The sequence below is a fragment of the Onthophagus taurus genome, chromosome 8, assembly GCF_036711975.1.
Source record: "Onthophagus taurus isolate NC chromosome 8, IU_Otau_3.0, whole genome shotgun sequence".
Classification (NCBI taxonomy): Eukaryota; Metazoa; Arthropoda; class Insecta; order Coleoptera; family Scarabaeidae; genus Onthophagus; species Onthophagus taurus.
This window is the reverse complement of record NC_091973.1, coordinates 5,791,568-5,808,336: the sequence shown is the minus strand read 5'-3', so window position 1 is coordinate 5,808,336 and position 16,769 is coordinate 5,791,568. Positions and strand designations below refer to the sequence as shown.

At 39.8% G+C, this 16,769-nt stretch overlaps 1 protein-coding gene across 6 annotated transcripts in view; it reads left to right on the top strand.

The window, feature by feature from the left end:
• The window catches only part of LOC111425457 (zinc finger protein basonuclin-2-like), a 64,164-nt gene extending 49,804 nt beyond the window's left edge, over positions 1-14,360 (top strand). For 4 of the 6 annotated variants that reach the window (XM_023059482.2, XM_023059481.2, XM_023059479.2 and 1 more), the window contains 2 exons: positions 8,346-8,581; positions 10,512-14,360. In XM_023059482.2, coding sequence (XP_022915250.1) covers positions 8,346-8,581; positions 10,512-13,634 — 3,359 coding nt within the window. In that variant the 3' untranslated portion in view covers positions 13,635-14,360. Of the gene's footprint in view, positions 1-8,345; positions 8,582-8,605; positions 8,719-10,511 lie in introns of those variants that run through there. The other 2 variants (XM_023059484.2, XM_023059483.2) reach the window with 2 other exon arrangements.
• Positions 14,361-16,769: the final 2,409 nt, after the last annotated feature.

The following is a 16,769-nucleotide window of genomic DNA, read 5'->3' as shown; positions in this document are numbered from 1 at the left end:
CGCGCACTCTATTGGGCTACGACAACATTAATTTGTAGCCGTTATTTGGCTACAATTACCCGTTTTCAGCCCATCGATTCTCTCCCGGCTTTTATTAACAAACATACTCCAAAAATCCCCTCGGCTTTGTGCTCCTGTATATAATAAGAAGATCAGCGGAACCCCGAAGGACCCACCAATATGCACACATGCCATACAACATTTGTCATGTGATTATTTCCCATGGAACGGGGTCGGCCATGATGCAGATGTATATAAATGTAGGTAGCCGTACCCTTTATTTGTGAGTTTCAAGTACGCTCATGAGAAGAATGGATGCGTATGCGTGGCCTCCCCTGCCAATCAAAAATAGGGGCTTATTTAGTGGGAGTGTGCCCTTCTTTTTTTTGGACCTCGATAAAAATGGTCGTTGACGACTTAACGCGTTCACGATTTGAAAGTTGCCCGCGGAACCCGTCATTTGCACCTTTTCAAATATCAACTCGCAATGAATAACAATGAATAACATGCGATACATAAATTTACCGAACACACCCCTCGTATTTTCAGTTTTTCTCTATATTAATTTGTGGTTTTAAAAAAAACTGTTCGAAAAAAAGGAGGTTATTATGTTCGAACTAGGATTCTATCAGGATAAGTACCAGTCGATTTTCGAAATGGCGCTCGGCATGGTACAAAGACGCTGTCAATTCGGGGGGGCTTTTGTTCCTTTTGTTTCGCGGCCTGGGTCAAGAATAGGGAAGACGGACCATCTAATGAATACTAAAATCTTAATTTGAATTCGAAGATCGGGGGGCCTCAGCTGTAAACGATCATCAATCTGGCGAAGGAGGCAGGTACTCGGTGGGGCCGCTACGGGGACGACGCGGTGCAGGCAGAGGAGAACCGACGGTGGCAAGTGACAGGTTCTTCGGTCGTAGATCCGCCCTTCGCTAGCCGGGAATTAGTTTGCGGCAGCACAAAGTACCTGGCAGGATGACTTGAACATATGATATATGTGTGTCTCAAAGTTATTGTCTCGGCTAGAATCATTAACGGCGAGCCCCAGCGCGGGACCGAGCAGTTAGATTTGGGACCAGATCGGCCGCGAGCGGCAAAACGAAAACCAGAACCTCAGGACTCAGGACCAACGACAAAGAACACACCACCAAAAGACAAAGAAAATACACTCAATAAACCCAACGCTTCGTCCTAACAGAATTTATATAACTTACTTTTCAAAACAATATAATAAAAAAAATTTTGTCATATTTAAAAGTTTATCCTGATGATGATCTGTAAGTATCGAAACTTGTAAAAATTTTGATGTATTTAAATTTTGTGATCAGATATAGTTCAAAAGTTGATAAAAAACCAACTATTAATCTTCGAAAGATTGATTCAAGAAGTAAGAAAAAACAATTGTCTGCTAGTAATACATCATTACTGAAGACTGTGAAGAGTTAGATTTGGGACCAGAGATCGACCTCTAGCGGTAAAACAAGAAGAAGAATCGGAGGATGAAGGAGTGAAGACGGTGGATGTTGGACGATGGAGAAGAAGAGGAATACGAGAGTGTGATGCAGAAAGAGACGAAGATGCGCCTGTAATAGAGGTGGTTTTGAAATAATCGAACGCATGTCAATTTCGTGAAGACAAAAGGTTATATCTTGTACGGCTTATCGACTCGCCCGTACGCCGTATGGGACAAGCAGCGTACCGTAAACGCTACACTAGAGATTGCCTATAATTATAGGTTGTGTCCACGGCGTCGTCCACGTCGAATTCTTTTTAAAATTGGTTTCACTTTTGGTAAAGCACGACCGTCCTTAACGACATCCTTTAAAGCAGGGCTTCTCAAACTCTACATCATCGCAACTAAACAAATACAATCAGCATATTTGTTTATAGTATAAAAAAAGGTTATTAAAAAATATTTTTGTTTTTAATAAATTCGTTGAAAAATGTTTGTTGTGTATGAGTGAAAACTTTAAAGGTGGTGAAACTATTGAGAACTGCTGAATTAAGGCGTCCTTTAAAAAAAACCCGTTCCTATCTTCCACCTTCGCTCGCTTTTACAGCACTTAATAAATTCGTTACCTTTTCTTACGCAACGTCCGAGTGACACCTCGCGCCCGTTTTATAAGCGGCCGTTTCCGAATTTCCCCTGGTGTTATAAAAGTTTATTGACAGGCACGGTCGGGATTGTCATTTGTCACAGCGAGGAACACTCCGAACCGCGGGGGTCCAACCGCCCTTTGTCCGCTCCTTTTGAGGACACCGACTTGTAAAAGAGATTCATTAGTTCTTCGCGAAACACCTCCACCCTCTTTCTCTTTCTCACTCTCTCTGTCTTTACACCGTGTTCTTAACCAAGAAATTCCCAGTTTTTATGATCGACGCCGTAAATCAAACCGTTTTTTTATATCTGGAATCTACTTTGATGATGGACCATCAAATCTTCTACACTACTTAGAAATTTATAGATATGGTCTAGTAGTAAGAAGAATTTTTAACAAATTAAAGTAAAACTAGAACTAACTATCACTAGAACTAACACTAGACCTAGAAAGTCACTTTTAACTTGTTTCTGAAGAAAGTTGTAACATGGCATCCGAAACGTCAAAAATTTTTTCAAAAAGCTTTCTAGTTCTAGGTCTAGTGTTAGTTCTAGTGATAGTGTTAGTTACTTATAAATTAAAAAATAAATTTATTCCATTCCTTTGGCACGTGTTTACTATCTTTTCAATCGGACAAGGGAAACAAGTTATTAAGACGGCGTTTACTAGCCATAAAGGCTGCCGGCCAATATGTTTTACATTCCAGGATTCTCTTAAAAGATGTTTCGGGCTTTACCTGAAGACCGAAACTAAAGTTGCTGTCTAAGGATCGAGAAAAAAAAGGTGCGAACAGCTGATCAGTTAATTTTTCATAAAATTTATCTTTTTGATACAACTTTTTTATTATAAAACAGCTGATTGGTCGATTTTTCGTAATAACGAGAAAGAATTAGCCGTTAGAGATGAGAGGAATGCAGCCTCGGACAATGGTCATTAATGATTACTTTAAAATTCCGCCGGAGGTATCCATCAAAAGAGAGATGCGTGCGCGTCGCCGAAGTAAAAAAAAAACAAGAAGGAAAAGAAGAAGAAGAGGGGCAAAAGGCGACGTGAGAAGCGAGACGGAAAACGTTTCCATTATTTTCCGTCGGTTAGTCTCTTGCCGCGGCCATGAAAAGAGCATATGCTGTTATTCAATATAGTAATTGTGTGCCGACGTTATACATAGTCCCGTATAAATAAAGTGACGCAACTCGGGACTGAATGAAGTCTAATTAGGTTTTTCGATCCCCGGGACCGAGAGTCCGGTTGTTCGATAAATTTTCGAGTGACACCGACGGCCACGTAGAAATATTGGCCGAAGAACTTTTGTTTACCCGCTTAAAAAGGCCGCAGGCGCCTCCATCGTCGCGACGACAATGCGCCGTGACGCTGCAACTATCGTTCTATAAGGCTGATGAGCGCGGCCGAACCTTATCCCGTTCTCGGCTTTATGGCTCCTTAAGTGGGCGACCCAGCCAACTCCAACGTCCAAGTCGTTCCTCTCTCTCCGTTTGAGCAATTTAAAAACTAATAAATATCTAACCCCCTCGGTCGTAACAAACGTTTTAATGGACCACGGAGACCAAGAGACAAAAGTCTCACTGATGGATCGTCGTCCCGACGCGTTAAGACCCCGATGTAATGGACCGACCATCCAACCCCTACATTTTCCCTTTCTTACTTCTAGTCTTTCACACTTCACAAGAACCACTAATAATTATAAAGAGATTATTTTTGATAAATCTTAAATCTTAATCCAAAAAGTCTCATTCCATTACTTTTAACATACCATAATTACATTTTCTGCCACATTTATTTATTCGCATATACTAAGTATATAAAGTGAAAGCATTGTTATCATGCAGAAATTTGACTTGGAAATTTTTGGAATGATCTGGAAATTTCAACATAAGTATACATGTTAAAGAGCAGAATAAGCATTAAAGTCCAATTTATCCCATTTAATTCTACAAACTGGGAAAAATATCATATCTCCACGTGATCAATTTGTAATTGTTGCCCACTTGGACTTTTTGGTCTAAGCTAATTTATTTGTATATTCGAAAATTTGCTAATGGAAAAAAACCGTATCCCGAGCATGATACAGAAAAACTTTTAGAACAAAATTTGTAGCAAATTTGACCTCTTACACATTGCTCTGGAACACTTTTACTCTCAGCTACATCAATGAAAAATTTAGAGAAAAATTTAAAAATATGAAAATTAAAAGAATTCATTTCACAATTGGTTGATGAAAAAAAAACTGTATTCCGAACATGATACAGAAAAACTTTTAGAGCAAAAGGTATAGCAAATTTTACCCTTTATACATTGCTCTCGAACACTTTTGCTCTCAGCTGCATCAATGTCGAGAAAAATTTAAAAATATGAAAATTAAAAGAATTCGTCATTTCACAATTGGTTGATGAAAAAAAAACTGTATTCCGAACATGATACAGAAAAACTTTTAGAGCAAAAGGTATAGCAAATTGTACCCTTTATACATTGCTCTCGAACACTTTTGCTCTCAACTGCACCAATGTCGAGAAAAATTTAAAAATATGAAAATTAAAAGAATTCATCATTTCACAATTGGTTGATGAAAAAAAAACTATATTCCGAGCATGATGCAGAAAAACTTTTAGAATAAAATTTGTAGCAAATTTTACCCTTTATACATTGCTTTTGAACACTTTTGCTCTCAGCTGCACCAATGTCGAGAAAAATTTAAAAATATGAAAATTAAAAGAATTCATCATTTCACAATTGGTTGATGAAAAAAAAACTGTATTCCGAGCATGATACAGAAAAACTTTTAGAATAAAATTTTTAGCAAATTTTACCCTTTATACATTGCTCTTGAACACTTTTGCTCTCAACTCCATCAATGTTGAGAAAAATTTAAAAATATGAAAATTAGAAGAATTCGTCATTTCACAATTGATTAATGAAAAAAAAACTATATTCCAAGCATGATACAGAAAAACTTTTAGAACAAAAGTTGTAGCAAATTTTACCCTTTACACATTGCTCGCTAACACTTTTGCTCTCAAATGCATCATGTTGAGAAAAATTTAAAAATATGAAAATTAATAGAATTCATTTCGCAATTGGTTGATGGAAAAAAAACTGTATTCCGAGCATGATACAGAAAAACTTTTAGAACAAAATTTATAGCAAATTTTACCCTTTACACATTGCTCGCTAACACCTTTGCTCTCAAATGCATCATGTCGAGAAAAATTTAAAAATATGAAAATTAAAAGAATTCATTTCGCAATTGATTGATGGAAAAAAAACTGTATTCCGAACATGATACAGAAAAACTTTTAGAGCAAAAGGTATAGCAAATTTTACCCTTTATACATTGCTCTCGAACACTTTTGCTCTCAGCTGCATCAATGTCGAGAAAAATTTAAAAATATGAAAATTAAAAGAATTCGTCATTTCACAATTGGTTGATGAAAAAAAAACTATATTCCGAGCATGATACAGAAAAACTTTTAGAATAAAATTTGTAGCAAATTTTACCCTTTATAGATTGCTTTTGAACACTTTTGCTCTCAGCTGCACCAATGTCGAGAAAAATTTAAAAATATGAAAATTAAAAGAATTCATCATTTCACAAGTGGTTGATGAAAAAAAAAACTGTATTCCGAGCATGATACAGAAAAACTTTTAGAATAAAATTTGTAGCAAATTTTACCCTTTATACATTGCTCTTGAACACTTTTGCTCTCAACTCCATCAATGTTGAGAAAAATTTAAAAATATGAAAATTAGAAGAATTCGTCATTTCACAATTGATTAATGAAAAAAAAAACTATATTCCAAGAATGATACAGAAAAACTTTTAGAACAAAAGTTGTAGCAAATTTTACCCTTTACACATTGCTCGCTAACACTTTTGCTCTCAAATGCATCATGTTGAGAAAAATTTAAAAATATGAAAATTAATAGAATTCATTTCGCAATTGGTTGATGGAAAAAAACTGTATTCCGAGCATGATACAGAAAAACTTTTAGAACAAAATTTGTAGCAAATTTTACCCTTTACACATTGCTCGCTAACACCTTTGCTCTCAAATGCATCATGTCGAGAAAAATTTAAAAATATGAAAATTAAAAGAATTCATTTCACAATTGGTTGATGAAAAAAAAAACTGTATTCCGAACATGATACAGAAAAACTTTTAGAGCAAAAGGTATAGCAAATTTTACCCTTTATACATTGCTCTCGAACACTTTTGCTCTCAACTGCATCAATGTCGAGAAAAATTTAAAAATATGGAAATTAAAAGAATTCGTCGTTTCACAATTGGTTGATGGAAAAAAAACTGTATTCCGAGCATGATACAGAAAAACTTTTTGAACAAAATTTGTAACAAATTTTACCCTTTACAGATTAGTCTGTAACAGTTTTGCTCTCAGATGCGTCAATATATCCCAGTATAAAAGCAGTTCAAATCAAATACATTTATAGAGTAGATTGTGATACTATGAAGTCGGTCTGGAGTTAACTTCACTCCTATACATCTTAGCTTCATCTCTCGTTATCTTCCTCCACATTTTGAAATTTCAGTTTTTGCAAATTGCATATCACATTTTAGAATCAGATTGATTTATGGATTGTCCATAGAGATCCTTTTATACATAGGCTTCTGGAAAAAAGATTACTTACTAAATTATTAGCAGTGTCCTTACCTCAGTTGAATCATGTTGTCTCTCATAAAATCATTAAATGAGCTCTTAATTAGATCTTTCTGCCAGAAACATTGCTGTTGTTAGCAGAACCCAACATAATTTGGAGCTGACAATGCAATGAATTTGAAATTGGAAATGTTAAAAAAATGTCAATAAGCAACTATATACACAAAAAAAATTTAATAATGTGCAGTGGCGCCTATATTTAAAAATTTTGTTTCATCTTATTCCGGCAAATCTAAAGATGCTTAACCAGTCGTGAAGGCTAAGCCAATTACGAACGAGTACAATGGTTAAAAGGATTAGGTACCTTCCGTAATGGCTTGACATTATAGTCCAATTGTCTTCGAGCATAACATCGAGATGAGGGACCACCCGAGTACCTAAACGGAGCGTTTTCGCAAGGATGCGTTTGAATTCGACTTGTGTCACTTGGTTTCTGTTCAACATAAAAGCACCCCCTTTTTAAAAATAATTAATCGTCGTCGCTTCTTCCGCTCTCGTGATTACGTCCGTAAAATGACGGACATTAAAAAACATATGGTTCCCGAAGTGTCCGGCTCGTTCGCCAAAACACCTGCCTCGTCCTCGGTTATCGATTATTTTTTTATTTATTGGCTTCCCTTTTACGTTTCTTCGCGACCGAAGAAATCGCGTGATGAGTCCGTAACGCGACGATTAAAATTCATGGTCCCTTATTTGCTCTTCTCTAACGCCGGACACGAACCTCGGGATCGTTCGGAGACCCGCCATCTTGTTCGGCGCCTCCGACGCGGCGTCAGCTGTAATTTCCTGCTGTTTCAGTCCTCTACGTTTCAACGATGAGGACTCGACCCCGATCCCTCATTAACCAGAACGAGTCTATCGAATTCACGACCAAAGAATATTACTCTTTTCAAACCGGGCAGTTACTTGAAACATCTGCATGTTAAAGTTACCATTATGATTTTACTATATTCCATTACTCTATATTAATATGATTTTTTTTTTAAATCGGAATCTTTCCAAGCAGATTGATCGTTTCGAACTGGGTTGTTAGTTGAAACATCTGCATAATTTTCTGTATCAATTGCTATATTAAGATCTGCTATACACATGCAATTGCTGCATATCACATATCAATCAGAGTTTTTTTTCTCAATCTTTATTAATGGTATGTTTAGATCCTACATTATCCTTAATTGAATTGTCTTCATTAATTTTGAGTTAAATTGAAAATATTTGTTGTCGAGAACGAGTTTATTTTATGTTTCGGATTCGGTTCTAACTTTTCATAACTAGTAAATAAATTAATATAAAGAAACGGTTTAAGTGTTCGAATCGAATCGGGAGTGAATGTAATAAGATTCGCGTGGCGTTGTGGACGTCGGCGTCGATGAAGCCCAGAAAGCTGGGGGTGGCGACGGCCAGGCAGGAACCCCGCGGGGTAGAGCGGTCCGTTTTGTTTTTAAAAAGGGGGTGCACCGTCACCTACGCGGCACAAAGGTCCACCTTGTCAATATCCCTTCCAAGAGACTCCGCCTCTTGTGCGCACGCTGAGTAACCCCCACTTTGTTACAGCGCTGGACAAGTTGGGATCGCGACATCTCTTCGCCAACAGTGCCCCAGAACCGGTGCAGCCCAACGCAGCCTTCGACATCGCGAGCCTTGTGCTTTACGGGTGCCAGGCGTTGCCGATACGCCTCAAGATCCTCCTCGACAGGCTCTTCTCGGTGCTCCAAAAGGAGCAGGTGCTCCAAGTGTTGCACGGCTTCGGATGGACGCCTGAGGACTATGCCAGGGGCTACATCCTTCAGGTACGTTTCTTAGTACGGTTCGTGGTGCGAACATTTTTCGTGAGTGACTCGGTTTACGATTCGAGGAGTGCGTCTTCTCTCGTCATTTCGGTGTCATGTCACCATCGTCAACTTAGAAGATGACGGTCCATAGAAAAGTAAGTAGAACTCAAAAAGAATTCGCGCCATCTCTTGGTAGGATCCTGCCCTTTTTTTGGATTTTTCTTCTTTGTTCCCGCAAGATTTTCATTTTTTCATTTATTCCCGCTAAATCGATACGCGAATCGAACTCCGCAATCACCTGATCACCGTTGCCAGCGAATTAAATCTAAAAGTGGATCGCTGCGTCCTGCGGATCGTTACAAACGCGAAGCCAACGGATCCAAAGGCTAATCACCTAATGGATCAGTGTAGCACGGTTACGGCCATAACCCGCAAAATGTTTTTTGACCACCGGTCGTCACCCATAAATCAAAATGAATCGTCAACTTTTCATATTTGTATTAAAATTTAAATTATTTCTTATTTCTAATATAACTTGGTTTTGATCTTATTCAGAAAAGAATTAATATGTTATTAAAATAATAAATAAAATTATATAGAGGAGATAGTTAAAGATGGCAAATTGAATATATAAATTTAATTGTTAAAACTTATAACCAAAACACAATAAAATAAAATAAATAAACAATTTTTTTTGGTTTTACTTCTTCAAACTTGAATCCTGTTGTCTTCAGTGATAATTCAATTAGTGTAAAGATTCATAAAACGCTTCAACAAATATATCCTTTTTCTATATAAATTTCATCAAGTTAAAATTTATGTTATTACTTGTTTATTATGATCTATAATAAAGTTTTACACTAACTAACTTTCCCAGTTAATTCTTGAATCGGTTATTTATTGACAGATTTACGTCTCAGCAATTACTCAGCTGTAAAATTTCTAGTTCCTTCTCTATTTCTGATAAATTACAGCATTAATATTAGCAGTCATTTACAATGGGTTACCGTGGTGTTTTTTTGTTAAATCACAAACGAGTTGGCGTCATCATACAATTGACGGTCCTCGAACAATAATTGCTCTTGCATCTTTACACATCAATTACAGGACGTGATTACTTTAAACGTAACTTGAATGAGCAAAAAAAATCTTCTTGTATATCTTGGTTATATCTTTAAATAAATGTGGTAAAATTGGGTTAAAGGTGCGTGTGACGATAAATGAGAGACTAAAAATTGGTAGCCGAGTTTTCGGTAAGGATTTGTCGTTTCCATGTTCGTTTTTCGGATATCCTAGCATTTAGCATAATCACGGAGCCGGGTCCAAATGCATGCGTAAATAGCAGGTCGTCTTGGCACGAATGTATTGGACCTTATGAATATTTAAAACATTAGACTAGGTAATTTCGGCCGACAATATGTGGTATTCGGAATCACAGACGCCGAAATTATAGACCGTTTTGCATATCATTTTTCGAGACGAATAATTTTCGGATAGGTATAATTTTTGAAATAACCGACAGCGCGGAGCTCGCTCGTTTCCACTAATCGCCGCTTTTTCCTTTGCGCCGATAAATATAGTAATATTTATTTTCTTACGCGCGCTTTGTCTTCGGCTAGCGCGCGCTCGTTCGTTTATTTTTGGTTCCGAACCTTTCGTATCTATCTTACCTGGCCCGCGCGTCCGAAAGATTTTCGCAAATCCCGGTCTCTGTTTATAATCTCACAGGAGACACTATCCAGACCACCCTTCGCAAGCAAACAGGAAAGCTCCAAGTATTACTAATACCCACACATAGCATGTCCCACAAATTCTCACACATCTCCGTTCTTACATAAGAAAGAAAATAAGAATCGTATAATCGTGAATAAACAATATACGCGCGGTGTTGAATGTAAGTAAATAAATATAAAATATTATAATTAATAAGATTTTCGCATTGTTTCAGGAATCTCAAGGAAGCTCTCTAGACAAATGGAGTATCTGTTCAGCTGAAGAGGAGCCATTGGTACTCCAACAGTTCCTGAGGTTTGGGGAAACGCGGGCGATAACCCAACAGCTCCTGCTGGCCCAGCAGGCGCTGCAGGATCCGGCACTGGACCGTCTGGAAAGACTTGAGCGATTGGAGCGCCGCCCATCGCCGAACGCGGCGACGCGCCGAACCATGTCGCCAAATCGATGCCCATCGCCGTCGTCGGTGTTCCAATTTTCGCACCTGCCGACTATCTCCCCGCATCAGAAGCATCCGTTGGGCTTCCTGAACGTATCACCCTCCAACGGACCGGTGGCGCATCCTCATCCCCTGCCAGTTACCTGCTCGTCGCCGCCGACGACGACGGCGACCAACCAATCGCCTTTAAATCGACTCCAAAATATGCAACCGTTCGACTTTCGAAAGTTGGGTCCAAGTTTGGGGTTCCCTAGTAAAATTGGTGGAGACCCTATGAGGAGACGGCCGTCTGATGGAGAAGCGTCCTCGCCGATGGGGCTGAACCTCAGCATGCCCACCTGTTTACCTCCACCGCCTCCGCCCCCAACGTCATCTCTAAACCACCCCGTATCGGCGTCGCACGCAGCCGCGATGGCCGCTGTCGTATCGGCAAATAATTACGCCCTTGTTGCGTCTTCTTTACGAATATCATCTGACACTACAGCTGAATTTCCATCGGAAGATGAAGACATGGAGGAATCCTCTCAAAGCGCTCTCAATCTAAGCAGAGACGGTGAAGTTGCGAACTCATCCAAATCGAGAGGGTCAAGAACGCCCTTGCTGGGGAGAAAATCTACGACCCCTACAAAAAGACATTGGGGATCCTCAGCGATCCCATTGAATCTTGGTACTCAATTCATAAATCCTGCTACCGGGAAAAAGCGGGTTCAATGCAACGTCTGTTTAAAAACTTTCTGTGACAAAGGTGCTTTGAAAATTCATTTCTCCGCCGTTCACCTCCGCGAAATGCATAAATGCACCGTGGAAGGTTGCAACATGATGTTCAGTTCGAGGAGGTCCCGCAATAGACACAGCGCCAACCCCAATCCAAAGCTTCACTCCCCCCATTTACGTAGGAAAATATCCCCCCATGACGGCCGGAGCGCGCAGGCTCACCCAATTTTAATTCCGCCGCAAACCGGCCTGGCGCTGCCAGCAGCCGCCGCCGCCGCTGCTCTCAATCCTCTAAACCCGTTCGGTCACTTCCCCTTGCTAACGCCGCCGCCGGACATTCGGCATCATTCCCTCGCGTCCGTTGATTTCAAACAAACTTTAGACCTCAGCGTACAACGTTCTAGCTTTTGTATCTCCGGCAACAAAACACCCTCAATAACCACGGAAAGTCATCACGAAGACGAAGATGAAGACGACGACGACGACGGAATCGTCGTAGTGGGTGGAGATGAAGACGAAGAACAAGACAAAGTGGAACCTTCGAATGGTATTCCTGATAGACCGGAAGATTTTAGTGTGCCGATGAAAAAGCAAAAAATGTCTATATCAGATGTTGAAGAAGATGCGACTAGTAACGTAGATAGTAACGAAGATTCATTAAGCGTTGTAGATACCCAAAGTTTGAAAGACGAATCTTCCCTCCCGACTAATAAAAGAAAACGGAAGAGCCAAAATCCTATTAAGTGCTCTGTCCCCACCACTCTAATGGAAGACCACACCACCGATGGTGAATCATCAGAAGATGTCTTCAACGAAAAACCGCACGTCCCCGTTAAAGTAGAAGAAGAAGATAGAAACTCTCAGGAAGAATCCAAAGATGTCCCCGAATGCGATTCGCCATTGAACCTTGGCAAAACCAGTCCCGACGTAAACGCTAACGACACTGACAAAAACATATCCGAAATAAAAACCAGTCTCACCCCTTTATTTATGTTGGATAAGATAAAGAAAGAGAAGAACCAACAAGATGGTGAAAATAACGAGAATAACGAGGAGAACGACGAGAGGCCAGGAAGCTCCATTGAAAGCAACAAAAGCGACGAGTCTTTTGACAGTTCAAATGCCCTTAGACAATTAGAAACTCTTTCGCAAGGGCATTTTGGCGATTTGATGAGTCGAGGATTGCATTTGGGGTTAGGAGGTCAAAGCTCACAATTTCCCCCGCTGGGGTTTATGTTAAGCGGGGGTCCTCCAAGTCCGGCACGGTCCCAAGCATCTTCGGCAGGAAGTTCTAATGGGGGGGATTCTCCGGACGATAACCTATATGATAACGGACAATTTATAAGCAATATGGACGTTCCTATCGACAAAGATAACCCCAGGCGGTGTGCTGCGTGCGGAAAAATCTTCCAAAATCATTTCGGCGTCAAAACCCATTACCAAAATGTCCATCTAAAACTCATGCATAAATGTAACGTAGAGGGATGTAACGCTGCGTTTCCATCGAAAAGAAGTCGGGATAGACACAGCGCTAATTTAAACCTTCATAGGAAGTTATTATCGACGTCTTCCGATAAATCTGGATCCGGTCTACTCCTGGAGAAATCCCCATTCGCCTCTTTAACCGGTAACTCATTACACGGGGATATATTAGCTAGAATCTACGCCGAAGAAGCCCTCAAAGGCCACCACTTACCTCCCCCCAGCCTAGAACAGTTAATGATGAATGGAGATAGAATACCTCATCCCCCTTTACTCCTTCCTCCCCTTCCCGGTTTACCCTTTTCCTTAGGCAACTTCAACCATTTCTCCCACCTGAACGGCTCCTCCTCTTCGATGAAAAAAGAATCAGGGTCGAACTCCCCGACGTTGAGTTCGCCTCCTCCTCCATTACATTCGACCTCGCCCGTACCTACCACCTGGGAACACTGCGTGGAAGAGGATATTTGGTTAACGGACAAAGATGGGAACGTAAACTGTAGAATATGTAAAAGAACCTTTGGGAACCATAGGGAATTGAAAGACCATTGCGAAAGAAATCATGCCCCCGATATGTATAAGTGCACCGTTCCAGGATGTACGAAGATGTTCGTATCGCGAACGAAAAGGAACGCACATGCTGAGAATGAGACGCTACACGGAGACGTCGGGGGCGTCTCGACGCCCGAGGGTAAGCCGGATTCGTGACCGTTCGGTCGGTGGTAACGCGCTCTTGTGATTTTCATTGTACATTACTTTAGGTTATTTTTACCCTTCTGTCTCGTCCTGTTGAAAAAAGCCAGTCTCGTATTTATTTATTACGCTTGTAACATAGGTTGGAGCGTTCGACGCTCGTCGCGACGAAACCGATGCCAGTCTTGCGAAGGTAGCGATTTGTATTATGTTGTAAATAGTAGGGGAGAGAAATACGTCAAAAGAAACGTGAATATCGCAATTGCTCACTTTTGTAACGGAAAAAAAATTAATCGAACTCCCGACCCGGTCGTAGTTTTTCATAAACAATTTTATTTTTTGTTTTCTATTTGTACTTTTTTTTGTTTTTGTACGTCGTCTAAAATTGAGACGTCCGCGGCGTCGATCGCGAGCCGAAAGGGAGGAAGGACTTCGTTTCGATGTGCAATAACTGTAAATAGAATAACAGTAACCCCCCCGCTATGCCTGTCATTGTATAGATGTATATACGTGTACCTCTAGGGTTTCTAGCGAAAACGAGGGCGTTTGCGAGTATACGATCACGATTCTAGGGAAAACTCGAACCGATTGGCTCGTTTTCCTCTGGCCGAACTCATTCAGCACTACCTTCTTCCTTTTTTTTTCAATGTTACTTGTTATTGCATATTCACTACTTGTGTACAGTAAACTATTGTAAACCGCCTTTTGGGCTTCTTAAAATATAGCTGTCGTATAAATAAATTTTTGTCTTTTTATTTAATTTGAACCATTTCACAAAAAAAATTTGAAGCCAAATATAAAGGTAAGTAAAAAATTATTATATTTATAAATTGATAGATGAAACATAGATCAATAGAAGTAAAGTTAACTCCGTGTCGAGCTCCATCTAAGCATGCAATATGTTCGGACAGGTTACATTAGGATTTGGGAGGTCAGCGTGTTTGTTGGGAGGGCTTTAAAAGTCCACCCCGATTTGCGTAATCCTTGTTGTCTTGGGTCGAAGAAGTGTATGGAGTGGAGATAAGAGGAGGAGGTAAATTTGGTGGTCCGGTTTGAAGGTCCAGATTTCGTATACGGCCTTCGCGTATATTATGTAAACACGTTGCGTACGCGCGAGTCCCTCGGAGGTGATATTAATTGCTAATTTATACCAATTTTATAATTTAACAGCGCTGCCCAGATATTAAGCCTTCGATTATATTAATTTATCAATTACTTAACGACGCCGCGAGCCGAAAACGACGTCCGCCGTTACCTGATGGATGCCCTCGGATAAATCCGCGATAACCGGCGGTCGGTCGACGCGAAATTTAATTATGTCAGCAATATCGGGTGTATAATTGCGTTTAGAAATTATAATTTAGTAGGAGTGGTGTTGTTTTACGTTTTTTACCGCATGGGCGTAACTCATTAGCTTCTACGGGCCGACGTCCGACCGGGAGAAGATGGGACGAGCCTTTACTTCCAGCCTCTTTCGCGGCCTCCTTCGTATTTGTTAATGTCAAGAACGACCGAATGGAAGACTCTTCTTCCACTGCTTTTCATAAAATCACCAAGATTATCATCAAACATTAAAAACTTAATAATATAAAATTTTTTTTATGTACGTGTTTATTAATATAAACTTAAATAAATAAACTAACAAAACAGAATCTTTTACCATGTTAATATGATTATCGCAACGTTTTAATACGTAATTACAGTTAAAAGATGAGAAAAGAGACGTTCACTGTCCTTTCTCAAACTTTAACACCTTGTATTTTAAAATTGGGCGCCCTCTAATAAGTTTTACTACCTGTTAAGTCGTTGACTACCCACTTTCGGGTACTTTCGGTAATGATATAACGAAAATAGATACGGTGTGAATAAGGACAATTTATTTTAGTGATACTCTTTTTATCTAAGTTTATTCAGTTTGTTGTAGTAAAGGGAAAGGAATAAACACGGGAGTGCCGCAAGTAAAATTGGAAAGCATGCAAATGCAATTGGAATCGCATATATACAACAAGAATAAATTCGAAAGAGTAGCGTAATGAAAACAGGGGATTTCGCCCCTTTTAGTTGGATGAAAAGATTCTCCGCGGAAAAGATTGATTCTACATCCCTACTATTTAGAATACTGTCTAGTCATTTCCACATTTTAGAATACGGGATTTAGGAGACGAATCAAACGATGAGATGAGGTAATGGCTTTATAACAACCGAAACAAAGACGGTGACCGTTTAAGACTCCCGCCCGGGCCGTAATTAATTTACTATTAATTCGACGATTCGAAAAAGCCACGAAATTACATATAATTTTGGAATCTCTTAATTGCTATATTCTCGGAAAGCCCCGGACCCATATCAAAGTGGAGTGCCGGTCATACCTTGTTATTAGCGCGTCACATGCACGAAACGTTTGCACGTCACACGGCGACCGACGTTTAGATTTCGCGAGCAAAACCCTTTCCTTAGTTTTGACTTTTTATTTTTTTTTATCTCCTAATTTTTGGGATGTGAAAGACGTTTAGAAACAACTTACAATGTGATAATACGGTTGGTTAATAGAAAGACATTTTAAGGGATAAAATGAATGGTTTGTTTGGAGGCAATTTGATAAGGTAGCGGCGTGAAGAAAGGACGGGTTAAAGTTGTGGTGAAAAATGGCGACCTGTGACAAGCACAAATGCCAAAAATAAAATATAACCCGGAGAACCAGTAAATTACCCGATGTCGGTGCGGAGTATACGGAACTAGAAGAAGATATTATCTCGCGAGTCCCATGTCTCTCCGTAAAATATTGCCCCATATATAACGGGTCGGGATCGCGGGAATCATCACGCAACATAATCGCGGGGCTCCGAGTCCCCCGAACAATTATTTTAGATAAAAGAACCCCGAGCCACAGAAATTAAGCCCGATTGTACATAATAATAACGGACGGGAGAAAAGATTTTCTCCCTCTCTCTCTCTATCTTTTACCACCTTAGTTACGATGGCGCGGCTAAGAAATTTAAGTCGCTATTGTACAATAATAGGGATAAAAGGTTCGGTCCGACGATTTTTGAGCGAAGGACTCCCTGTCCGCATCATTAGACCGCTACCGTGATGTACACTCGCCATATATCATTGTACCAGATACATTAATATCTTCTCGGGTCTTATGGA